Source organism: Melanotaenia boesemani, chromosome 7, assembly GCF_017639745.1.
Source record: "Melanotaenia boesemani isolate fMelBoe1 chromosome 7, fMelBoe1.pri, whole genome shotgun sequence".
Lineage (NCBI taxonomy): Eukaryota > Metazoa > Chordata > Actinopteri > Atheriniformes > Melanotaeniidae > Melanotaenia > Melanotaenia boesemani.
The window spans coordinates 15,021,941-15,048,227 of NC_055688.1; the positions used below are offsets into that span (position 1 = coordinate 15,021,941).

Here is a 26,287-nt window from a genome sequence, read left to right on the forward strand (position 1 = left end):
CGCAATCTCACTGAAAATCACGGTGGCAGTGCTGACCAGAATACCAGACCTGCGATGGTGTAAGTATTTAGCAGTAGTACTTAATTAAATAAATAAATTCATCAAAAGTAAAGGCTAAAAGTTGTGGAAATTCGTATTTTTTACCTTACATAAATGTGTAGGCAGGATGTTAACGTGTGAAAGAAAAGCACAGTTGTGGAAAGAAAATTCAGTGGACAATGTACTGAAATAGTGCACATAGGAAAGAAAGAAACTAGTTTATTACAACACAGAATGCAAGTTCTTTGAAAGGTCTTAATGAATGGATGGATGAATTAGTCTAAAGCTTTATTGCACAAAACACCACTAGAGGGAGGTAAAGTGAAAAAGTGAGGACTCTTTCTTCTTTTTACTTTTAGAAGCTCATTACTTCAAATTATTCTTTAGTCATCAGTCATTTACCAACAACCTGTATCCAACACTGACACACACTGACTTTAGTGATTTGGTTGGTGGACAGTATGTTGGCTATCTTGAATTGAATTTGTTCTGGCCCTTCTCTAACTAGAAAAACTTCTAGCTCAGCATTAAAATGCGTTGTTACTTTTAGCACCAAGAAACTGATGTTTAACTAATATATCAGCAATGTCATGAGAACACAGACAAAAAAAAAATAAACACCACAGGTCAATTTTTTTGCACACTTTGTTCACATGTTAAGTTTCTCAGCAACAATTGTTTTCTGACAGTGAAATAGCGCAAATGCACAATAGCACAACAGACACCAGTAAGGATACATACTATTTTTCAATACAGCAGATTTTGACAATTTGTATGTTGGATTTTTTTTTTTTTTTTTTTTTCCATGTGCAAAACACGAATATGTTTGCCTTTCATTTATGCATTCAGTGTCCAACAAACTGGTAGGGACCCTTTAACACAAATGTGTTAGAAATTCAATGGCAATTTCCCAAAGTGTGGTCGGCAACTTCTGCAAGCACAAGAAGAGAGGTGAAGCAGAGCACTGACAGCATCCGTTTCCAACCAAGGCCAGGTGCAGTATGTTCATCTTAGTCTGTCATTCCAATCAGCCTTGTTCTGTCATTCATACTTTTTTATTTTTTCAATTATCAGCCATTCTGGAAGAAATTCAGCCATACTGTAAACTGGAGCAGGTGTTGAACATGTTTGTTTTGTTTTGTTTTTTTTGATATGCATATAATATTAAGTGAAACATGGCCTAAGACCTGAGAAAATTACTACATTTCACAATGTAAGACAAAGACGATTCAGTGCTGTTCACCCCATCAGTTTACTCAGACCACAAGCACTTCAGCTTCACTCACTCACCAGTGTCTCCAACTTTATCTTTTACAGATTAAACCAAAACAATAAACACTAACAGACAAAAACTCAGATGGGTCACGTTAATTCTGACACCATCCATCTTCATATGTACCTTTTTTTTCCCAATAATAAATAAAGATGCTCGTGGCAGATGTAATCTTTTTTAATTTGACATATTTTAGGTTTTAAAAAGTATTTACTGATACGGGGAAGTTTAAAACTTGAGATGGCTTTTGATCATGGTCGCGCTGCTTTCTCAGGATTCCTCAAGAGAGACATCACCTCCAATGAGGTTCTTTTGTTTTTTCTTTTTTTTTTTTTTAGATCTGCACATTAGTAGTAATGCTCAAGCACAAACACCAACCATTTCATGATCCTCCCACCCCCACCATATCCCAAATGCCCCAGCCCCCGAGCCAAACCTGTCATCCTAACCCATTCATCCCTCAACTCATTGGTCCCACTCACCATTTCCCACTCCCTTATCTTTATCCAATCATCTCCCTTTCGCCCATCCTTTGGCATTTTTCTACTCGCTTTTCTTGCTAAGAGCCATAGCCGATGATTTGGACTTGCCGAAGTAGGCTTCAAAGAAGAACTGGACAAAGAGCACAAAGTAGCTGAGGTACATCAGGGAGGACCACACAATGTTCTGCATGTGGGATGGACACTCCTGGCCTTGCTGCATCCACGAATACACCAGGTAGTTGACCACACAGCCCATCAGCATCTGGGTGATCTGGGTCAGTGTGATGAACATGGCGAATTTGCGAGACACCTTGAAGCCAGCTGCCCGCAAGGCGTAATAAGAGTACATGACTGCATGGACCAAGTAGTTCATGGTCATGAACCATCCGCCGCCAGCCACCATGTCTTTGTATGAGTACCAGGAGTAGAGCAGTACGGTAATGTGGTGGTACCAGTGGAGGAAGATGAGCTTCTGTTTCCTCAGGACGATGAAGAGAGTGTCACCTATCGGTAGGAGGGTAGAAGTTGGGAGTGGGTAAAATGAGACAGGAAAAGAAGAAAGATGGTTAGCATTTATCCACTCAAAAATAATTAATTATGGCTGTAACCCAAGTTGCTGTCAAATAAAGATAGTAGCTAAATAAGCTTTGTTTAATCACAAGGCTTTTGGCAGACAGAGAAAACACAATGTTTAACAAAAAGGCAGCGTGCTAAGTAAGAAAAAAATAAGAGGTACTAAAGAAAACTGACTGTTCTCATCAAATGACCACTGCAGTTCATGTTATATTATTCACAACAGAAAAAAGACCCTAATTTAAATTTTTGTTGTTGCTAGAAATGCAACAGTCACAACTGTTGTGGGAAAGAAGCCCCTCTCCAACAGGAAAATGAATGCAATGAAACTAAATATCTGAGTTTATTTGAGGTTACACCTCATGAGGGAGCGTTCAGACACCAACAGCGCTCTTGAAATTATTCATGCAGTCTGTGACACAGTCCCAAGATCACCAAGGTTACAGACAGCACAGGAATGACAACAAAAAAATACATGGATGGAGCTGAGAAGGCAACAGAAATGGATTACAAATCTGGAAGGAGAATGTCACCAGACCTTCCCTACTCAACAGAATACTAGGGGGAAATGTCAAAATCTAATTTTTAAATGCATCAAGATGTGGAAGATTCTGAATTAATTAATAAATGTCATTAATGGTGTTTCTATATGTTCAATGATACGATAATGTTGATAGAATGTAAAAGGTGGAACTTAAAAAAGACGTGAACCACATGCAAAAACTGTACTATGCACAAGATAGCTAACATGAAATATTACCAGCACCATCTGCATTAAAATCTAAAGTATGGAGACACTTTGCTTTCTATGAAGTTGTGGAACAAATGTTACCAAGGAGTCACATTTCCATTTGGTGTCAAAACCAGGGTTTGTGAAGTATTTTAATAATAATGATAATAATAAATCATTTTTTGCAATTTTCCAGCCAAGATACAAAGTACTATCTGGGAAACATTTACACACAGTTTTCCCCTAACTCTACAAGGGTACTGAAACCGTGGTTATGGACACCCCTGAGAAATCAAATAGGATAGTTTCAATTACACAGGACTCTACATTAACTTTGTTGATCACCAGCCAACTGAGCTGGTCAGTTCCTAAAGTTACCAGCCAATTAGAATTTCCACTGGTCATATATTTTTTGAAGAAAACAAGACAAGTTATGTTATACATGTTTCCTTAAACTTTTTTTGTTCATGTGCTTTTCATGAAAGTGCCAAACAACAATAATTTCTTAGCATCCTCTATTGTTTAAATTTCACTCCTCATTCAGCTGCACTTTGTTCAGGCAATAGCATGTAAATGACACTGTGCATACTAAAGTAAACTGACCATTAAGTTTTCATTTAACCCCCTCCCCAACCAAATTTAATTTGAACTCATTTGGCTTGGTTAATTTAATGCCCTGTTCCACTGACGTGTGTTGCATCAATGTGTTGTCTGGTTTTGAAACGGTTTTTATTTTAGATTTATGTATATATATATATATATATATATATATATATATATATATATATATATATATATATATATACACACACACACACACACTTGATCAAAAATGTCTTTGGGAAGAAACAAACTGAAATGACTGGATCTGTATGATAACAACGTGTTGTGTTTGTGCTTAATGTGAATGTTTTAAATTGTCATTCTTTTTCTATACAGCTTATTTCAATTCAGGGTCATAGGTAAGCTGGAGAGGCAGGGTACACCCTGGACAGGTCAACAGCCAACACGTTTTAAACTGGCTATTAGCAGGTGAGAGGCAGGGTACACCCTGGACAGGTCAACAGCCAACACGTTTTAAACTGGCATGTCATTATTAATTTCACCAAGGTGGAGGTCATGTATTCGTCTGCATTGATTTATCTGTCTGTCTGTTAGCAACATAACATAAAAGTTATGGACGGATTTTCAGGAAATCCCAGAAATGGAATAAGAAACAAGTGATTAGATTTTGGGGGTGATCCGGATCACCACGTAGATCCAGGCATTATTTTAAAGGATTGTTTACTATGGGGATCATTTTGCCATTAGGGCTTTTAACTAGAAAATAATGCCCACAATCAAAGGCAAAAACAAAAATTAGAATAGCGTGGCGGAGATCTGCGCCCTCTGAGTGCTTCTAGTTTGTTTTTGTTTCTAAGCCTTAAGAGGTAAAGAGTGACTATTCAGCCTCTGGTTTTCAGTCTTGACATGATTGTCTGGACAGTCAACGAGTAAAAGAGCAAAAAGAGCTGCCACCATTCGTTCCCGCAGACAGGAAGAGCTGCTCAGAGTTTAGGCCAGGTGTTCAACCACCAGAGAGACAAAGATGGCAAAAACAGAAAATAGATTCTCAATGCCAATAAATTCCTGAAAAATAAACCTCTGATTTATTGCTTTATCAGGTTATTATAGATCTACATTTTGTGAGGAAGTTGAAAACATTAGGTTTTTCAGTGGTATTTAAATATGTAGACAAAACATTATTTATGCATTATTAGGACTTTAAAAAGGAAATTCAGTGTGTCTGGAAACATTTGCTAAGAGCACATGCATAAAACTGTGGTACTGAAATTAATCCAAGCAATACTGTGTAATGAGTAAAAATAATGTTAGCTCGTAGGCTACTTTCACAGAGGTCTTAGATCTAAATAGGCTAGTGTTCTGTTAATTTTTTTAAATATGTGGCTTGTTAACAAGTTGATTTAAATTTTTATCCTTTCAATACACTTCGATGGGCTCTTGTAAGCATCTGCAAAGCACACTGAAAATAAAAAGAATCGATGCCCTGGAAAAGGATAACAGGACCAAAGGCCCTTTATGTTTCTAAATATCCAATATCCATGCTCTAAATAGAACTGCTCTAAGATTTTTCTTATTTAACCTCAGAGGAGGTATGCAGACTGACTACTCTCATAGTGGTATGAATCCTTTTGGCATACTCAATCATCTTTTAAAGGTCACTTCTTTTTCTTAACTCATTTGGTTATTCAGAGTAGGTTTTGAGATGGTTTTGCCCAAACCTTTGCATCCCACGACCCAGACACTATTAGACAAGCCATCAGCAGGTTTTGACTTACCCAGTTCAGGTGCTTTACTAAGAACAAAGGCATATGCCCAGAACTTGCTGACTGGCCCGTTGTAGAAGCTCTGGTCACAGACAGACTGTTTAAGCCCTTTCGTCATCAGAATGTACATCATGTAGCTTCCAGTACGGATGGCACCAAATATACTACAAGAACAGAGATAAGACAGATGAAGAAAGTCATTGTAGTATGTGGAGTGTGCAGCTACTTCTGGTACCATTTAGATTTTTTTAATCTGTTCCACAAAAATTTGTAGATGTGCAGAACCTTTATTGATGTAACGTTTATTATATTTCAAAGAACATGATGAACAATTTTATGGGCCCTCTACACAACACTGGCTTCTTTAGGTCTGCTGCAACACAGAAAGGTAAACAAGGTCATTCCAGCCAGCAGCCATCGCTCTGCTGAACAAGAACTTAAATGACTGATCATTGATTTCTAATTAATAAAAAGAAAGAAAAGAAGCAGTGTCGGGACAAATCTGATCCTATTTTTGTATCAGGCTCGACTATGGGACTGATGTCATCGAACTTGATCCACTTATGGATTCTGACTCGGCATTAATGAATATCAATAATCTAACAGCCCTACAGTATTAAGACATATTGGTATGTTTATAATACAAGAAGAAGCAGAGCTGGACACAAACAGAGACAGCCTACTACAGACCGAGCAGGCTACAAGCTCAGCATGTCCTTCAGTGGAGATATTTAAAAGCAGAAAAAGAAAAAGAATCTGTGGTTTTGTGCAGAAAGTAGACTTTATTTACCATTCTGGAAAAATACAAAGACTGCTGTATCTGAATAAGCAATGAGAGTCATTACAGTCAACTAAAAATATGAAAAAGAAGGTTTAAAAGTTATCAAATCCATATTTATCTAGTTTGATCATTAACTAAAAATGTAAAAGCTTACAGCTGAGCTGAATCCTGCCTGCTTTTTGTACGTAAACAGTCACTTAAGCAAAGTTAGCTTAATAAAAGTGTCATAATCAGTACGTTAATGTCACTGGATTTACAGTTTTCCAAAACGATAAATCCTGTGTGGTTAAATGCAGAAACTATTAGAAACATCTCACAACTCTATGAACAAACCACAGTTTGTTTGTTTTTTCTTTTCTGTGGCTGACCATCATGCTTCCCTCCAATTCTGCTGCAGGCATGAAGATAAAGACGTAAGAAAGGAGCGTTGTGTTGCTTTTGATGTGACCATCTGGTGAAAATATAGAACTACAAGTACAGGTGAAAATCTCAGAGCGTTAGAGACTGTGTGGTTTAAAAGCCTCACGTAACCTTAAATAATACCACTGACAACAAAAACAATATAATGAAATAACTGTTTATGCCTTTGTGGTTTGGTTGTTGTTTTCTTTCTTGACTATAACAAATATCATGTAGTATCATGTAAACAGCAGGAGTTCATTAGTTTGTTTATTTTTGTATTACTTACAGTATAAGTGATTCTTATCTATCATCCTTTCTTCTACAAGCATCTTTAATGATGTTAATATTCCGCCTCTTGTTGCATTTAAAATACTCATCTCAATTTGATTTTTAGCCACTTAATTTCATTCCCATCTTGGTGTGAAAATGAGGTTTGATATCAGCTGCTGAGCCATTTGAGCCACAGAAAAATACAAAAAAAAAAAAAAAAGCACAGAAACATTTGTTAATATTGTGGATAGCTGAAGACTTATTTTTTTTACATAATGCCATTAATCAGACTACAGATTAAACTCCCCGTTGTTTTTTATAAAATAATCATTGTAACTCTTTATTTTTTTATTTCTTCAGTTTAGTCATCTTACCTGAACACAGCAAGGGTGAGAGACCATAGCACCAGAGGTTTCCTCAACTCAAACTTCTCCCTTTGTTTCATGACATGACGGCCCCCCAGGATACAGGCAGCATACAGCGCGGAGAACAGAAATGACTTCTTCCTGTAAACCCAAAAGACCAGAAAGAGCATGAAGCTTTTGGCTTTGACATCTAATGACTTTACCTACACTCTTGTGAAGTTAATGCCTGTGTCTTTCTGAACTTTATGTTCACTGCGGAAAATGTAGTTACTCAACAACTCTGTGTTTTAATGCTCTTCTTTCAGCAAAAGGAAAGAAAAACAAGCTAAAATTCCACCTGGATGCACATTTCCCAGCACTCAGCACTATTGCGGAGTACAGGTGGCTGACTTGACAGTCCAGATGCTGAATAAGGCCAACGACAGACAGGGCCAAGCTGTCGTAAACTAGAACAGCTTCGTGCAAAATACTTTCTGTAGAAAGCAGAGTAGCCAAAAAAGTTGAGGGTAATAAGTTTATTTAAGATAATGAGTTTGCAGGTTCCAGTTAGTTTCTCAAACCCCCACCTATATTATTTATTTATTCTTTTATTTAACTTGTCCTGTCCAGTATCATAGCAAGCAGAATGATGGTCTGGCTGCTGTGTTGTGCTGAACAAATCTGCTTTGCCAAGGGGAGCTTTATGGGTATAAGGCTCCTCTTGATAATCTAAAAAAATCTCTAAGAGTAAGTAAAAAAAAAAAAAAAAAAAAAAAAAAAAAAAAATGGAACAGGAGTCCCCCCAGCCCTTCTGTTGGACTAAGCTTTCCTCTCTGCAGGGAGAGTTTGAGCAGTTTGGCTATGCCTTTGCTGAACATGTCCGTCAGCCTGATGTGCAGTGTGTTTGGAGTTTGTATCTTCCAACATTCTGTTGTACAGAAAGCTGAAAACGACCAAGTTTTGTCATAAAGCTTCACTTTTCCCACTTTATGTACACTGAATTTATTTATATATATATTTATTTTTTTTACTATGACTATACAAAAAGGCAAAAAAAAAAACATTTGGGCAGAGCAGCTTTTTAAGATCAAGTATCTTTGTAGTGTGCTGCACACAAATACTAGTAATCAAGTAGTTGGTTTATAAGTTCACACTGCAAATTATTTCCAAACAATTCTCAACAAACCACAACATACACATTTAAAACATTGACTCACTGTGTTCTGTTTTGCAGCCCCAGCAGAGCACTACAACATCATAAATTACCTGATGTTACTGATGAAGTGTGCAGCTGGGAAGAAAGAAGAAGCTTTTTGGTTGTTGCGGTCTAATCAGGCAGTGAAAAATAAACTTAGTGATGGAAAAAGTTTGTTTCAGTAACATTTATCACAAAAAAAAACAGGCATTTGTTTAGGCTAAGAATGAATCGATTAACAGTCATGTTTGTGTCATCCAATACCAGAAGATTAAAAAACTGTCAGGATCTGGGTCACACTGATGCTGCATATGGGCTGAGAACACTCTCCTTAATGCTGAACTTGGCTCCTGCCTTTGGTTTGTATTTCAAATAAAACCAGCTCAAAGTCCCACATCATTGACAGTAATGCAAAAAATGTGAAGCTTAATGGATGATCATAAAGCAGGTCGGTGAAGAAAAGAACAAAAGCGTGCAATAATACTGCAGGCTGCCTAAAGTCACAGACATCATTGAGTGTTTTAGTATACCGAGAATAAAACTCGGCATCTCAAAAATCTTGCAAGAAACCCACAAACTGATCTGGTCCACCTCTGCAGAACAAAGGACAAAGCAGAACGGTCAAAGTCAAAAAGAGCTGCTTTCACAGAATGACAACAGGGTTGGACTGCAGAATGACATCACTGTTTCTCCACCACACAGGGAGGAGGGGAGAACAGAGCAACACACAATACTAAGTGTCCTACATACTGAAGGGTGGTTGAGGGGATTGCAGAAGAGAAACAATCTCAATGTTCCTCTTCAGTGTACTGCCATCCAAAGCCAAAGGTCAAAGGTTAGAGTGATTATATAGCCTGAGCTGTGATTCTCCAGTGTCAGGTTTACTTTGCAAGTATAATGAGATCCTGCACAAATACAGAACACGGCATGGGTAAATCCAGACCTTCTATGACTGGAAATCTGAAATGAAGTGAAAAAAATTTTAATTTTTAAAAGAATAGCACAAACTAAATTAAAAGGTTTAACATAAGCTAATTTAGCTAATCTCCACTAACTTAACAAAATAGCTCAATTAGCTGACTTAAAAGTTAGCTAACAACTTTACCAATTAGTGTGCATTAATTTATTTATTTTACTTTAACAGATATATCTAACATTGTAAAGTTAAAAGTTTTGCTGCTCACCTTTTTCCGAGGTGTCTAAAACATTATCTATTGGTTAGCATTGGTAAGGACATTTTACTTTATTTATTGTACAATAAACAGATGATAAGGTAGCAAAGTTGGCCGAAATGGAAATCTTTTCCAGCAGCCCAATTTTTACAATTGAGGCTAGCAAACCTTTTTTTTTTAAATTAGCATGATAAGTAACTCAATCAAGCTTAAGATTTCACTCCACAGAGGACATAATAAAGTAAACTTTTTTTTTTATGTTATTAAAACACTGGCCCAAAACCACTTCTTGTGATCATCACGTTCTTTGGTTAAAGTGCAGACGTTACAGAGACAAGTGTTTTTTGTTTTCTACCCCTATATAAAGTATGTATTACCACACAAACTACAAAAATAAAACAAGATAATATAAGAAGACGTAAACATCAGTTATTTTAAGGCATGAAATCTTAACAAATTGCAGCTTCCCTTTGATGTTATCATGCCAACAATGCATTGGTGACATGCAGCCACATTGCCTTACAACTAGTCTAGATGTCTGGATGCCATTTACATTCTGAAATAAGCCCCAAAAGCTGAAAACAATACATTACAAATCTACAAAAACTTTACAAAAGACCTAAAACAACTGCATTCCAATGTTAAGTAAAATAAGCCAATGATAGATTACTATTCATGGCTAAACTGTAATGACTTTATGCATTGTACGTCTATCTTTTTAATTTCTAATCTAGCATACACAGAAAGTCTTGAAGACATCTTGGCAAAAAAAGAATTTCAAGATAAGCACCAACATGGTTTGACATGTAATTTTACAAGTAAGCAAATATCAAGACAAATCGCTATCAAATATTATCCGAGTGATTGTTGACCTACGATGATATTTCTGGCAGTCCAATTGATCTAAAACTTTCCCATTTCTTTCTTGATGTCAGCTCCTCATAACTAAATGCAGATTTATCATACACGAAGCCTACTGTTTAGAAGATGGATTATCCTCCTGTCTGGAAAATAATAAAGGGTAAAGAACCCCAAGGGCGCAGTCAGAGCTGACAAGGTAGTGGAGGTGGTATAGAAGGGGGAGGGGGCTGCTATTGTTTGTGCAAATGCCCTGAAGCATGAGTTACTGTCTGTAGTCTCAAAAATTTAAGAGCCTTTTCTGACATGCATCACTTTGCATCAATCTGACAGTGTGAATAAACACCCTGGTCACTTTTCCAAGGAGGCAATGACAGCAATATCCCTATGTTAGGCCCTGGTAGAATTTATACGTTTTTAAAATGCAACAAGCCTAAATGGAGGACAGCATCAAACAGGAAAAAACAGTCTTTAAAAGCTTCTCAATATTAGATTAATTCAGAGTCACAAAACTATCAAAGTCAAAGTCAAAGTCAAAGTCAAAGTCACTTTATTTGTCAATTCTGCAGTATGTAGAAGACATACAGAGGATCGAAATTGCTTTTCACACAGACCCAAGGTGCAGACAATAAACATTTAACATACATCTTTTAAGTAAAAGAAAATGTCTCTGCTTTGCTATACAATATATAAGAAACTATATTATGCTATATAAAAGGAATAAAAGCAAGAAAATATAAATAATGAAAAAGGCACAAGTAGCAGCAACATATTGGGTAAAGAAAACCAGATAGTGCAAAATGAATACAGTAGTGCAAATGGCATGGCAGTTGTGCAGGTTTAGCTTATATACTGGGGTTTAGCTTATATACTGGGAGTTAAGTGTCCATGAACAGTTCAGAGTCTGGAGGTTTTGTGGGCAGGGCAGGGAGAGAGTTCAACATCCTGACAGCCTGGTGGAAGAAGCTGTCCTTCAGTCTGCTGGTCCTGGCGCTGAGACTCCGCAGTCTCCTCCCTGAAGGCAGCAGACTGAAGAGGCTGTGTGACGGGTGGGTGGGGTCACCAGCGATGCCGAGAGCTTTGCGGGTGAGGCGGGTGCAGTAGATGTCGTAGAGGGAGGGGAGAGGGGCACCGATGATCTTCTCAGCTGTTCTCACAATGCGCTGGAGGGTCTTGCGGCAGGACGCGGTGCAGGAGCCGTACCACACAGTGATAGAGCTGGACAGGATGCTCTCCACAGTACCTCTGTAGAAGGTCTGCATGATGGGGGCCGGGGCTCTAGCTCTTCTCAGCTTGCGGAGGAAGTAGAGGCGTTGATGGGCTTTCTTGGTCAGTGCTGTTGTGTTGTTGGTCCAGGAGAGGTCCTCTGAGATGTGTACACCCAAGAATTTAGTGCTGCTCACCCTCTCCACAGCAGCACCGTTGATGGTCAGAGGAGCATGTTGGGGGTGTACTCTCCTGAAGTCCACAACAATCTCTTTGGTCTTCTCAACGTTCAGAGAGAGATTGTTGTGTGTGCACCACAAGGCCAAGCGGTTCACCTCACTCCGGTAGTTTGTCTCATCCCCGTTACTGATGAGACCCACAACAGTTGTGTCGTCCGCAAACTTGATGAAGAGGTTTGAGCTGTGCAGTGGGGTGCAGTCGTGGGTCAGCAGGGTGAAGAGGAGGGGGCTCAGCACACATCCTTGAGGGGCCCCTGTGTTCAGAATGATGGTCCTGGATGTGTTGCTGCCGACCCGTACTGCCTGTGGTCGCCCGGTCAGGAAGTCCAACAGCCAGTTGCACAGCGAGGTGTTCAGCCCCAGCCTGTCCAGTTTGGGAATGAGCTGTTGGGGGATGATTGTGTTGAAGGCTGAGCTGAAATCAATAAACAGCATTCTGGCGTATGAGTTTTTTGAGTCCAGGTGAGTGAGGGTAGAGTGCAGGGCAGTGGAGATGGCATCATCGGTCGAGCGGTTGGGCCGATATGCAAACTGGAAGGGGTCCAAGGAGGGAGGGAGGACAGATTTGATATGTTCCATGACTAGCCGCTCGAAGCACTTCATGAGGATGGGGGTGAGTGCAACCGGGCGGTAGTCATTAAAACAGGAGGGTGAGGACTTCTTCGGGACAGGGATGATGGTGGTGGCTTTGAGGCACGTGGGAACAACACCCTGACTCAACGAGGTGTTGAAGATGTCTGTGAAGACATCTGTGAGTTCTGCTGCACAGTCCCTCAGCACGCGGCCAGGTATGTTGTCTGGACCATGAGCTTTGCGAGCGTTGGTCCTGCTGAGTGCTCTCCTCACCCTGTCCGGGGTCAGCGTCAGCACCTGGTCGCCAGGAGGGGGTGGTGTCTTCTGTGCAGGCGTGCTGTTGTGTGTCTCAAAGCGAGCAAAGAAGTCATTCAGCTCGTTCAGCAGCGAGATGTTGCCATCACAGGTCTGTGGTGGGGGTTTGTAGTCCGTAATGGTCTGTATTCCCCTCCACAGGCTCCGTGTGTCTCTGCTGTCGCTGAAACGGTGTGATATTTCCCTGGAGTACTGCCTTTTAGCCTCTCTGATGCCACGGGACAGGTTGGCCCTGGCTGTCCTCAGGCCCACCTCGTCTTCTGCTTTGAAGGCAGCGTTCCGAGCCTTCAGGAGCCTGTGGACCTCACCTGTCAGCCATGGCTTCTGATTGGCCCGCACAGAGATGGTCTTTAGTTCTGTTACATCCTCAATACACTTGGTGATGTAGGCGGTTACTGTGTCTGAGTACTCCTGAATGTCTGTGTTGTTATCGTTAGTGGCGGCCTGTCTAAAAACATTCCAGTCTGTGCTGTAGAAGCAGTCCTTTAGTGCCTCTGAAGACCCCTCTGGCCACACCCGTACCTGCTTGCAAACTGGTTTGGTGACTTTAACCAGTGGTCTGTGTGCAGGCATTAGCATGACAGTGAGGTGGTCTGAGGCTCCGATGTGGGGGAGGGGATGGGCCTTGTAAGCCCCCTTCTGAGTGGAATAAACTTGGTCCAAAGTGTTATTCCCACGTGTTGGAAAGTCAATGTGTTTGTATATTTTAGGAAACACACTCTTTGGGTCTGCGTGATTGAAATCCCCAGCCAAGATGAGAAATGCATCTGGGTGGGCTGTCTGCTGCTCACTGATGTGTGGATACAGTTCATTCATTGCCTCTCTCCTGTTGTTATTGTTGGGGCTGGGAGGCACGTAGACTGCTGTCATTAGTATGGCTGAATATTCCCGCGGGAGGTAAAACGGCCGACACTTAATGATCATAAACTCCACTAACAGTGAGCAGTATTTGCAGACCACAACAGCGTCACGGCACCACGCGTCGTTGATGTAAACACACAGACCGCCGCCACGGGTTTTACCTTCTTCGGCGAGCGCTCTGTCCGCCCGGTAACATGTTAGACCCTCGAGCTGGACGGCGTGGTCCGCCACGTTGTTGCCGAGCCATGATTCAGTGAACACGTAAACACAACACTCTCTCACTGTCCTCTGAGTAGTCCGTAATAGTCGTATGTGATCCAGTTTGTTGTCCAAAGAGCGTACGTTCGCCAGCGTGATGGAGGGAATAGCCGGTTTGTGTGGGTTTGCTGCTAGCCTGGCTCGGATGCCTCCGCGCTTACCCCGCTTTTGTCTGCGCTCACGCCGTTTGTGACGCCTCCACTCTGGGCGAGGTGCAGGGCAGGGGGTCGGTGGTGGTGTGGAGGTCCAGGGCAGGCCACAGGCGCGTAGCTCCTCTTTGTGTGCAGAGTTTAAGTCCAAATTTATGGTTTTGCTGATGTCGAGCAAAAACTCACGACAGTAGGTGCGCCTCAGGACAGGTAGACATGACGAAGACTTACAAAAACACTGCGACTTACACGACAAAAAACACGAAAACACCTCATTGTCGGGAGAGCGTGAAGCCGCTGCAGCTGTCCGCGCCGCCATCTTTTATCAGCTAGAATTTATACGTTTTTAAAATGCAACAAGCCTAAATGGAGGACAGCATCAAACAGGAAAAAACAGTCTTTAAAAGCTTCTCAATATTAGATTAATTCAGAGTCACAAAACTATGTTACTTGTGTGATGTGAGAGATGCTCCAATGTATAAGGGCAATACTGTACCAGTTGCTACTCATAACAGAACGTGGCCAAAATGGAGAAGGACAGGGAGTAAATAGCTACCAAGCCATAACCATAAATCAGTATGTGGCTATTACTGCATTACATTTTGTTGCAGGAGATAACCAATGAAGGTTTGATGCTCTGGATGCATGCAAAACAGGTTTCCTGGCTTTGTGTGCATGTTTTGGATTCATTAAAAAATTTAATTAAAATAACGATTGTTGGTAGTCTGCAGGGAATGATGTTTAACCAAACAAATAGGAGATCAGTGCAACAAATACGGACATCCACCTTTATGTTCATCATCTTACAGATTTTACTCATTTTAGAGAGGCTAGGCTGCAGTAAGTTTGATCTCAGAAAAAGTAGTGCTGCGTTTTTAAAAAAATCGATTCGTTGATTTTATTAATCCTATATGATTCATAAAACTTATATATATATATCCATATTTTTTTATACGGCATCTTTTCCGGTGACAAGAACTCTCGCGTGATTTACCGGGGCTTGGCGAAATCTTAGCAAATATACACACAACTGGTTTCTGGTGTCGCCTCTGTCCAAAAATCAGCCTTCAGGATAATGTCCAACTCAGATGTTTCATTCGCCAGTCTGGATTACATTCACCAATGAACTATTTAGCTGCTTATTACCGCTCCCATTAGCAGCTAATGCTAACAGCGGGCGCCACCAGGTTCAACAAAAGGAAGCGATATCGCCACAAACGTACTTCTAAATAAATCTGAAATAAATGGTCATTTAATGTCACATTTCCTTTTGAACAATTTACACTTCGTCCTTTTATCCAAAAAGTAAACAGTCTGATGTTATTTATCTGATTTACATGACAGCATGTCACAGATGCTCTGTGCCTAGTGCACTGAGCACACACACATAAACACGTGCGCCTACACACAGGTGATCCCATTCCCATCATTATTACAGTAATCTGATTACTTCCTGACAACTGATTTTGATTGTCACGTAAATGAACTCAAAAACCAGTTATCTAAGAAAGTCTTTAATATTCAAGAAAAACAGGTGGTGTTACACAATGAGCTGTAAATTAATCTAACTGAATTTAATCAAAAGTGAACTGAATCGATTTATAAAGCTTCCTCAACAACTGAATCTATTCAGGGAATTAGTGAAGACACCCAGCCCTATGAAACAGTAAATAGATTCAGATTACTAAACACCACAGCCTACCCAAGCATTGTTGTACTCAATGGCCTCCACAGTCACCACATCTCAACCCAATCACCTTTGGGATTGGGAGGAACAGGTGATCCTCATCATGGATGTGCAGTGACAGATCTGCAGCAACTTTGTGATGCCATCATTTCAATATGGACCAAAATCTCTGAGGATTTATTCTAACTCCTTCTGTGCCACGAACAATTAAGGCAGCTCTGAAAGCAAAAGGGGCTCTAGTAAGGTGTACAGTACCTAAAAGTGAAGTGTATCTTACTATTGTGGAGTGAACTGAGGCCTAATCAATAGTTGTATTTACAGTACTCATTCATGACACCTGGGTGAATTCATAAATTTACATCTAGTGAAACCTTAATTAAACCATTCTGAGGATATGTAAAATTAAACAAAAAGGAACAAGTTTTCTTTTTCTGTGACATATTAAATAAGTAATAAAGCTGATGCATCATTTTCACTGTTAGATGTGTTGACATGTGTCCTAAAATAAGTCTTAGAATCAGCCTGAGTGAGAATTGTGTTCCTCCTCATCACAGCTGAGTTCTCAGCTACCTCTCATGCACCAGGTGACAAATACTGCACAAGCATGCAGCTTTTCCTGTAAACACTCCATTGTGTCAGACAAACGGAGACTTGAGAAAGCCAGCTATGTTGCATATTTATTTGCTGAAAATAACACGCTGTATTAGAGACACCAGTGTGAATTTATTTCATTTCCTCGCTTTCCTGTGCCTCCCCTACTCAACCAGGGTTGACAGTTATAAGGCACACCCACCGCATTAAAAACATGCCGTTACATTGTTTGAAACAGGCTGTGCTCTGTTGTAATAAATAAAAGACAATTTAAAGTGAGAAATCTTTGCAATGTTTTAAGAGGCAAACATGTTTTAACACTACTTTGATAAGAGAAGGAAAATTCTGACATTCTGGAGAAAAAAATGCTGCTAAAATGTGTCAGAGATTGCAATTTAAAGGCAAGTACTGGAACTAACACATCTGATTATTACTTGTGTCTACATGGGATGTTATATGTGTATTCGTGGCTTGCAGTAATAGGTTTGACTCAGCTCTTTGTCAAAGAGGCCCGAGGCAGCACAAACGCAAAAACCACAGCGTCAGAGCTCTTTTGGGAAGGATCAGCATGGAGGAGTAACGGAATCAGCAGAGATTTCTGGCTTGCTGTTGGATGGAAACTTTTTATGTAGCTGGAAGAGTAAACAGCAGTAGCATCACTACGCAAATATTTTAATGGACTCAAATTTCATGTTTCTGTTTATTAGGAATCAGAGCCACAAGCATCACAGACAGTCACAAATGAAGCAATTCTAATTAGGCTCAAATCATCTATTATTGTATATCAGACCGCATGAAAACAAGTACAGACAAGACATTGTGCAGGATCCGTGTTGTTAAACACATAAGGCATCCGTGGCATCTCCTTCTTTTGTATTGACTCAGCCGCGGGCGTCATGGCTATATTAGCTGCGTTTTCATTACCCCTAGATCCTAAATATTTCAATAAAAAACTGATAATGGGAACATCTATATGTCGAAAAACATCTCAAATATTGCTAAAAAGTGAGGTAGTTTTTCAGACGTGTCCTAATAGAAGTATATCAAAAGTGTAATTTTACGAGACTTACTGCTCATGCACTAAACACCATTCAATGGAAACCCCTGCAAATTGCAATTGTACTTTCTCAAGGTTTTAGAAATATCACTTTTATTTTGCAAAAAACTAATGGAAACATAGCTATTGTTAGATCAAGAGCATCCGACCAGCGTATTACGTGTGGAGGAAAGGTAGCTGAAGATAAGTTGGTTTAGATTTTACAAGTTGACATTCCAATATGGCGTGTCCAAAAGGGGTGCGCTTAAAAATCAACCATGTGCATGATAACGGAGTATGCGCACGGTAAACACTGGGCGCATGTACATGATACGAGCAAGTAAACTAGTACCCATAAGTAAAATCACACATCGCCCCACCCACCACACACACAATTTGCATTGCTGCTGCATCATTATAAATATTATAAATATCCAATATCTAAAGGGTTTTTCTTTTTGACATGGAAAAGCTGTAGAATTTAGGTTTGTTGGCTTTATGCTCTACCCTGTCATCACAGCACAACTAACAAACCAAATAAGCTCCTCTGAAAATACTGATCAGGCTGCAGAGGGTTACTCGGTCTAAGATAATTGGTCTATTTTTAAATAACACTGCCAGACAGCTAGGAAAGACATGAAAATCCACACATTTTTGACAGAAATTAGTAACTCTAAACATCAGCTTAAAGTTCTGTTAGAGCAAATGACAACACAGGCGAGTTTTTCTTAGCTTCTAGCTTTTGATGGTCAATTTATTTGTGCATAGCCTCTTTGGCGAAGTGCATAACCTAAGAAGAACATTGATCCTTTAGACGTTCCCTTCCCCCACTGAGTGCTGTATAAAGCTGCTGGCTAACCTGCTGTGGAACTTGGATCTGTATTAATAGGCCCTGGAGATTTCACATGTTATGTAATCCTGTGTTTGCAGTCTGAAGATGAGTATGCCTGTAACAGTGAGTTCCTCTAAATGTCTAAAAGTGTGCGTTTACAGTGTTACATGTGGACATTCAACGCCACGCTCAACAAATACATGAACGTGTGCACACACACACAAGCAGGCTCATTTCCTTCAGTTTCAGCATTTCTTCTATCTTAAGCAATGGAGGCAAGCATTCCTGAGCCAAAGTGTGGGATGAACACAACACCACAGAATGAGCTCAAGGAGTGATGTAAATAAGACGACATACCTGTTACAGAATAACCTGCTATTCAGGAAACACTAGCACACAGTCAAGTGTGCAACACTTCTATCAGACCTAGTAACTGTATGCAGTTACTAGGTCTAATGTGTAAATTACATTTGCAAAAGTATTAAGCAACCATTGGTTTTCCTTTAATTTGCTTCCAAGAAGCCAGACATTTTGCGTCCTTTAGGCGTAGTGCTTAGCAATAGACTTCAATGCTTTCTGAAGGTCTTTCAAAATTTTTCATAGAATCTAGTTCAATTTTTTAATGTGTTCTCTAAGAAAAACAGCAGACAGTATCTAAAAGAGATGCCCTTATGAAACAGGAAAAAGTCCAGCAACCTGACACAAGGCCTGACAGAGTCATCTGGTCCTTCAGTTGATCCATTTGCTGGTCCATTAACTTATCTTGCTTTAATCGTTTTAATGTAATACATGATTTTATTGTGATTCTTGCTATTTGTTGCTGCCTTTACTATTTCTTAGTATCTGTAATGCTTTTAGTGTTTTATGTAAAGCAGTTTGAATTGTCCTGTACATTAAAAGGGGATATACAAGTAAACTGCTTCACTTGGCCATTAACTGCTGTATCATCAAAAATGGTCTCCATGGCTGGCAAGAGGACATTCTTAATTCTTATTTGGAATAAACTGCTGCATCCATTTCCTGTTTTTCTGGCAATCCATAATGAAACAAGGGGTGGCTCAAGACTTCTGTACAGTGATTTACAAATAAGTCAATAAAACATAAGGTCAGGTGGATGCTGAGTTTCCTATTTCTTTTTAAGTGACATGCAACACCCATTAGTACACACAATAAAATGTACAATCAACAGCTACTTCCTTTGCTCAAATGAAAGCATTTCCTTCACAGGCTGATTTAATATAAAAGTGACACCAGATTACAGCAACACTTAAGGCAAACCTTAATGCTTCAGCCTACATCTCCATCTTTGACCTCACCCATCATGAGAAAGGGAGCAGCCAAGCCAGCATCAAGCCTGAGGTGGACTCTGGGTTAACATGGTCAGAACTGATCACATCACCATGTGCTGCTCTTGCTGAAATGGCAACAACATGCAGGAAGAAGCCTTTGTACATTTATCTGCATCACCGTCATAAGATGAGCTGTTGATTTTCTACATTCAAATGTTAAATAAACATGCTGCTGGTAGCTTTGGTTTAGTCTGTCTGTGAAAGCATCATGACACGCCGCAATCGTTGCAAAGTTATTATAAAACCCACAAAAAGGCAACATAAGCATCTTAAATCAACTTCTTTTTAATAATTTTGCTGGTGTTTACTGTGACTTTAAAACCACTACTCCCACATCTTTTGTTTCCCTCTAAATATATCTACGTAATTCTAATCCTGGAATTTAGAAATGCATGTAGATCGAAGATGGACATCGAATTTTTAGTGAAACCCTGACAAGTATTTTCCTTAAAAGAAGCTCCAATAAGCTCTACAATAATGATGCCTAAATAATGAATATCTACTCGTCTCTTGAACCCAAGGAAAGGGCTCAAGAACTCTGAAACCAAAGGCTGGGTAGCTCTTGGAATGAGTAAGTAACATGAGACTTGGATGAAGCAGACTTATCTCCTGGACTCATCCAGTCTCAGAAACCTGACACTCCCTCCAAGACTAGTCAATGAGCTTTGATACTTCAGAACCAAAACAATGATCAGCTGTGTTGACATAAATAAACAAGACCAGCATTAGAAGAAAATAAACTTTTCTGAACCTCTCATAAATCTACAACGTCCGTCCCTGCTCTTTATTTTTGTACGGATCCAACGCAGAAGTGAAATGAGCCAAACAGCTGAATCTTAAACAGCTGGAATAAAAATTCAGAAAATAACAAAGGCTCTTGTCGTTCATTCTTGTTGACACATTATGGGATACTGATTTTCTTGTTAAGAGTCCACAGGGCCAACACCCCAGGAAATTATCAAAAGTGCAAAGACCAGTGGGGATGCAATCTACATCAGATGCTTTTCAAAAGTAGAGCATAGATTTCAGGCATTCGGCATGGTAATGAGGAATGGTAATGTCTGTGGATTACAGGATGATTCAGCAGGTTTAAGATGTGTGGTCAACACCTGGAAAAAACTCCCTTTTGTATAGTCACAAAGAAAAACATGGCAATCTTATCATGAGACACCCTCAAAGTGTGGAAATGGGTATTCTTGCTGCATGTGGTCTTAAACAATTAATGCATATGCAGTAATGTAGATATAAAGGAAGCTTTACCTCAAATTAAAATGCATCTCTGTGGGGAAAAAAATTCAATGCACCTGAATAATGTGTGTGACAGATACACTCAACAACCTGCGTCACAGCATTTTTATTTGCTCGCTATTAAAGTTACAGTTTATTAGCATGCCAGAATAACTACATACTGCTGAGGCAAGCAATTCTGCACTGAAGCAGCTGGTGTTAGGATTTCCATGAACAAGAAACTAATCTACCGTTACTGTCTTTCAGGCACCACATGCAATTACCAAACATTACCATTTAGCTATTACCACATTATTAGGCTGAAGAAGCACCTTTACAATATATTTTGTTTAAGTGAGATGGGAGTTGAAAAAACATTGAACATGCATGTCTCTTTAAGCACAGTTTTGCCAGAAAATAAGGTAAATAATGGTATTTTAACTCTGGATGGGTGTATAACAGGTACAGATCGTTTTCTAAGTAGGATGATTGTCATTTTATTAAAGTTTAAACGTATGTCCTGAAAAATGTCTACAGTCTAACATTTACTGCAGTCTGAGCAGTCTTTTGCAATATCAGTATAGCACATATTGACGTTGCTATGCTCTGTAACCCTAGCTGAGACTTCTGTGTTGTACAAGGGGATTGAGGGGACAAAATGATCATAATCTAATTCCTTTCTTCAAGAATGTTTGATTTGATTCAGTGTTTTCAATAACTGTACCACAGCTTCAAAAGCAATGTCAAGTTTGATGAGATTTTATACAGCTGACTACAGTAGTACTATGTTGTGGTCACACAACAGTTAAGTCAATGTTTATTTCCTCCTCTTCTTTAATTGCTTACTTTACAATGTGGGGATGTCTCCTTGGAGCACATCAGATCAGAGTACCAAGCTCTATTCTTCCCTGCAAAACAATGACCTGCACACAAAGTATATGTATACAATGTCCACAGACGCCTTGATGTTTTAATGAGTGGAGCTGAGACTGTACAGAGGACAAAACTAATTCATTTTGTTTTCAATGATCAAAAAGGCACCTCTACAAAAACTAAATTAATTAATCAAAATAACAACCATAAAAAATAATTATTCTTGGGAGCAAATAAAAAAAATCATCTGAAATATGCAGGTCAGCTAAGAGCTACATTGATTTTATTCTTTTAACAATAAAAAATATATGATTAAAAGCATACTATGGGAAATATCACATATAAACCAAACCTTTAAAACTTCCCTCCTCCTCTAGGAATGCTGCAATAGATGGAGCTTGATGGTGGAACTCAAAGTCAAAGAAAGACGAAAAAGCTATTATTTTTACTGTTTATGCTGCATTTTGGGGAAACATTGTCTGTATTACTAACATGAAAATCTGACTTACTGTGGCATTTTCCTTGATTTTCCCTACATGGAGAATGAAAACTGAGTTCCAAGTTGCAACTGAATTCTGCGTAAGTACAGCAAACCGTCAACCAAAGAACTTATCAGTCGATCAGAGAAATAAAAAGTAATGTGCAGCTTATTTCACTGTGATTATAAAAAGACTTCCACTTCTCCACACAACGCCATGGGAAGAATCTGCCTTCTTTAGAAGTTTACACGGCAATGCAAGTCTATGTTTGCATGTGCAACCTGATCGTGTTTTTTTTTCCCCTAATACCTACACGCCATCAGTTTGCATCTTCACTCTGCCGAAAGTCTGCAAAGCATAAGCAAGGCTTGCGCCTCTGTAGACCAATACTTTACCACAAACGATGAATACATGATCGAGATCAAGTCTTGTTTTTGTTTTTATTAATAATCTATAAAGTGCACTTTTAAGATAATTAAAATTTAAATATCTTATAATTTGGCTCCTAGTTACATCATAACACAGTTAAATCTGCTAGCTACTTCCTCTGATAGTGGTGTCTAAAATGAACAGTTGGCTTTCTACTACTATCACAGCCTAACATTTCTCTCTGGATAAAATCATTGACTGCATCATCGTCCACTGAACCATGACAAATGAATCATTTGGACTAATACGTCATCCATTATTAGCAGAGAACAGATGTTGTATATGTCCCTTGTTATTACTATCAGGAGGCTACAAGTAGACAGGCTTAATTAAGCCAACAGGTTTATAATCTTATTTTTCACAATGATTTAAAAGACTATAGTCAAGTTATATTTCATTCTTGTGGCAACACTACTGAACATTAATAAATATATGTTTAAACTAATACATGTATGTTTTTAAGTACTAGATTCTGACTTAGTAAATTCATAAATATGTGATGACTAATATTATGAGTAATATGTGGTTAGCAAACTACATGTAATTACAAATCTTCAAATTTATATTTTCTTGACCAATTAGGATATGTTTTTTTACTTAGGGGAAGCAAAGGAGAGTTTTTAACTTTTTAGGTTCTGTTGTGAGTTACAATTCTGGCCAATAATAATTTTCCTTTTAAGAACTTAACTAAAAACTGCAGATATTCACAGGGAAAATAGCAGATAGGTGAATGTCTACACCCAACCCAAGGGCAAAAATTTAATACATTGCATTAGAAGTAACCTTTTTACTTTTTATTATTATTTGGGGAAAGTGCACAAGTAAAATATTAGGCAAGATTAATAAAAAAAATAAACGTAAAAAAAATTGCAAAATAAAAAAAGAAATGCTAAAGAAATAAATTTGTAAAAACATTTCAACTGGTTTAAAATTGGCACATTTCTTTAAAGTTGTTACACCCTTGGGCTACAAACATGTCAGTGTAAGTTTCACTGTGTACATTATAAATGAAATAAACAACCTATCAAATCCCATTTCCTGTGGTTGTTGCCTCTAACGGCCATGTGCACTGGCCCAGTCTGACATCCTCCACTACAGGAACAACAAAGAGGTTGACACAGATCAGCTGCAACGTGATTGGCTAATGCTCTGTCAGCAGACATCAGAACATGAGCCTTATTGGTCAGTTGTCAGTACCAAGGTATGGACAGCTCCTACACGCTGCAACCACGCTGCCTCCCTTTCTCTCCGCTGTACACAGACACATGCTTCATTTTAATGAAAAAGAAGGAAACTATTTAAAAAAAATTGGCTCTAAGAGCTTTATTTAGGGAAATTTGTGCTATGAGTAATGTGCTAAATGTGACTCTTCTTACAACCAATTCAAACTGAGTCAGTAAAACAGCCCTGCTCACCCTGTGCTGCTTTTTTACAAACCCTGTGCCACTGAATGCTTAATGAAGCTTATGCCAACTTTACGCATGACTCATTTTGTTTTGCTAAGAGCCATTTCTTGATCAACCTGGACTACAATGACCCTCCAGTGAGTCCATGCAGTGGATGGCTGGGTGGACCTGCAAATGACCTACTTGAGAAATGCATCATTGCACAGAACCAAAATGCAATATTTGATGAAAAGCAAGAGTAATAGTGAAACATTAGTGTAATATAATGTTGTAGCTTGTGCAAACCCTGACAGATTTCACCCTAGGCAAACAATGACATCATGATTTTATTTCCAAGTTATGGTTCACTGCTAATTTCAGCAAAGTTTCATAACAGCAAATGCACTGTTAAGTTCGTTTGGTAGCACCTTATTTATTTCTTAGATTCCTTTTTTAATAAATAAATACCTTTAGAAATCTAATTAGACTGCTTAAGCAGAAGTTATTCGTTTAATAGAAATAGAAATATTTTGATTGTGGATCCATCTTTCTTAATTCTTTTAGCAAAAATGTAAAATAGTCTGATATTAAAATCAATATCTTGTGCCAAATTTACCATTTTTCTTTGTTTTCAGCTGTGCACAGCAGTTAGAAGATACCACATTTGTCCTTTTTCTATGATCTGACATTTTATAATAACTTCAAAATCAATCAGTATAGTATTTTATTGCAGAGTTAATGTAAAAAAAAAGGTCCATATTGCTTTTTCCATTTCCTGGAAAACTCCATAAAATGACTGGCATGTAGTTTTCAACAACCCTACTTTAAACTGGAAGAACCATCAGGCCGGTTATATGAAAAGAGAAGCCTGTTGAGCATGTTGTGTGCCAGCTATGGCGAGGCTTGGCTTAATAAACTACTGGCCCAGTGACTGAGCGAATGATGCAGCTGGAGGATGGATGACCTTTACAATGATAATGATGCCAGGAGAATAAAACACAGAACATCAAGGACAAATCCTACCCGTGAAGGATGCGCAATGTAACGGTCGCGTAAAAGTTGAAGCCATAGTATTCTTTATGACCTAATATACAGACAGAATGTGTGGCGGAACATTGTATTCGCGCGCTACTAAAGGCCCATGTGATTATTTTTCTTTGCCCGTTTCCGTTTTATGAAGCACGTTCAGTAATTTGCAGCTGATGACAGAGAGACTGATATAACAGACAGGGCGAGGTTTAATCCCTGTAAGCAAAGCTGATGCATGTGCGCTGTTTCAGCATCCAGTTCATATTTAGCACGAGGACACCGCGTTGAATTTGTGGTAGAACCCCGGTTGATGTGATGTGAAATTAATAACGAGACTAGCCTCTTAGTGCAGACTCACCAGTTCTCCTGCATCCATCGGATTGCTTCGTCTTCGTTAAACTGTCTCTCGAATTCATATTCTTGGAGAGCTAACACCGACATGCTCGCTGCCCTGTGGTTCTCTTCACCCGTTGAAAAAAAGACGATATTTGGTAGATGTGTTTCTGTTGAGTCTGTCCCCTCTCAGCCCGTGACTAGCATCGCTCGCGCCGCTTTAAGGTCTTCGCGGTTGTGCGCGAGCAGCTCGGCAGTCCCTGCTCTTCCCTCCTCCGCCACCGGCTGGACAAGCCTACGCCCTCTTCCTGAAGAAGGCGGACTCTAGGTCCTAACGCCGTCTGGTTACTGTCTTTAGTTACATCTTCATTTCAAGTTCAAGCAGAACAATCCCCTAAAAATTTATCTGAGCCTCACAGAATTGTACATTTTTTCATTTGTACAATTCTTGCCATTAAAATAAATAATAAAAATAGTATGACCGCAACATAAATTGTGGTTGAGTCGGTATATTTTTCCTTGTTCAATCAATCAGTTATTGAAATATTAAAATCTTATGCCACTCAAGTTTCTGTTCAGAAGCAGCTGCTTGTTCAGCCAGCTGTGTCCCAGCATCTTGTAGTCACAAAGTGCTTGCAAGCAGCCTCAAGCTCATTACAGCAACCATCTAACTCTTCCTTACAGTTTATACTAGTTTATACTATACTAGTTTTACCTCTCAGTGCTTGCAAAAATGTCATACAGTCCCATGCTGCCAGTGATTGGGATTAGTTCGACCATTATTTGACACTACCCTTAAGGCTGTCTGATATTGCATTTCATAAACAATAGGGCCCTGCAGAATCAAAGGCAAAGGCAAGGGCAAATTTATTTGTATAGCACATTTAATGTACAAGACAATTCAAAGTGCTTTACATAAATCATTACAGCAGGGTGCAGACAAGTGCATTAAAAATAAATAAATAAAGAAAAAATAAATAAAGAAATGCA

At 39.2% G+C, this 26,287-nt stretch overlaps 1 protein-coding gene across 1 annotated transcript; it reads right to left on the reverse strand.

The window, feature by feature from the left end:
• Nucleotides 1-241: 241 nt before the first annotated feature.
• On the reverse strand, nt 242-25,546 carry elovl6 (ELOVL fatty acid elongase 6). Its single transcript, XM_041989933.1, has 4 exons — nt 25,323-25,546; nt 7,252-7,383; nt 5,437-5,588; nt 242-2,298 (listed from the first exon to the last, which is right to left on the reverse strand). Exons 1-4 carry the CDS (start codon nt 25,403-25,405, stop codon nt 1,856-1,858), a joined length of 810 nt encoding a protein of 269 aa, XP_041845867.1. The 5' UTR covers nt 25,406-25,546; the 3' UTR covers nt 242-1,855.
• Nucleotides 25,547-26,287: the final 741 nt, after the last annotated feature.

What these genes read in the sequence shown, in the direction of transcription:
- elovl6 (XM_041989933.1), bottom strand. Translation starts at nt 25,405, where the DNA reads ATGTCGGTGTTAGCTCTCCAAGAATATGAATTCGAGAGACAGTTTAAC. An exon ending in CTCACCCTTGCTGTGTTCAG is followed by an intron (nt 5,589 to 7,251) that starts GTAAGATGACTA and finishes CTGTTCTTGTAG; the next exon opens with TATATTTGGTGCCATCCGTA. An exon ending in TAGTAAAGCACCTGAACTGG is followed by an intron (nt 2,299 to 5,436) that starts GTAAGTCAAAAC and finishes TCCTACCGATAG; the next exon opens with GTGACACTCTCTTCATCGTC.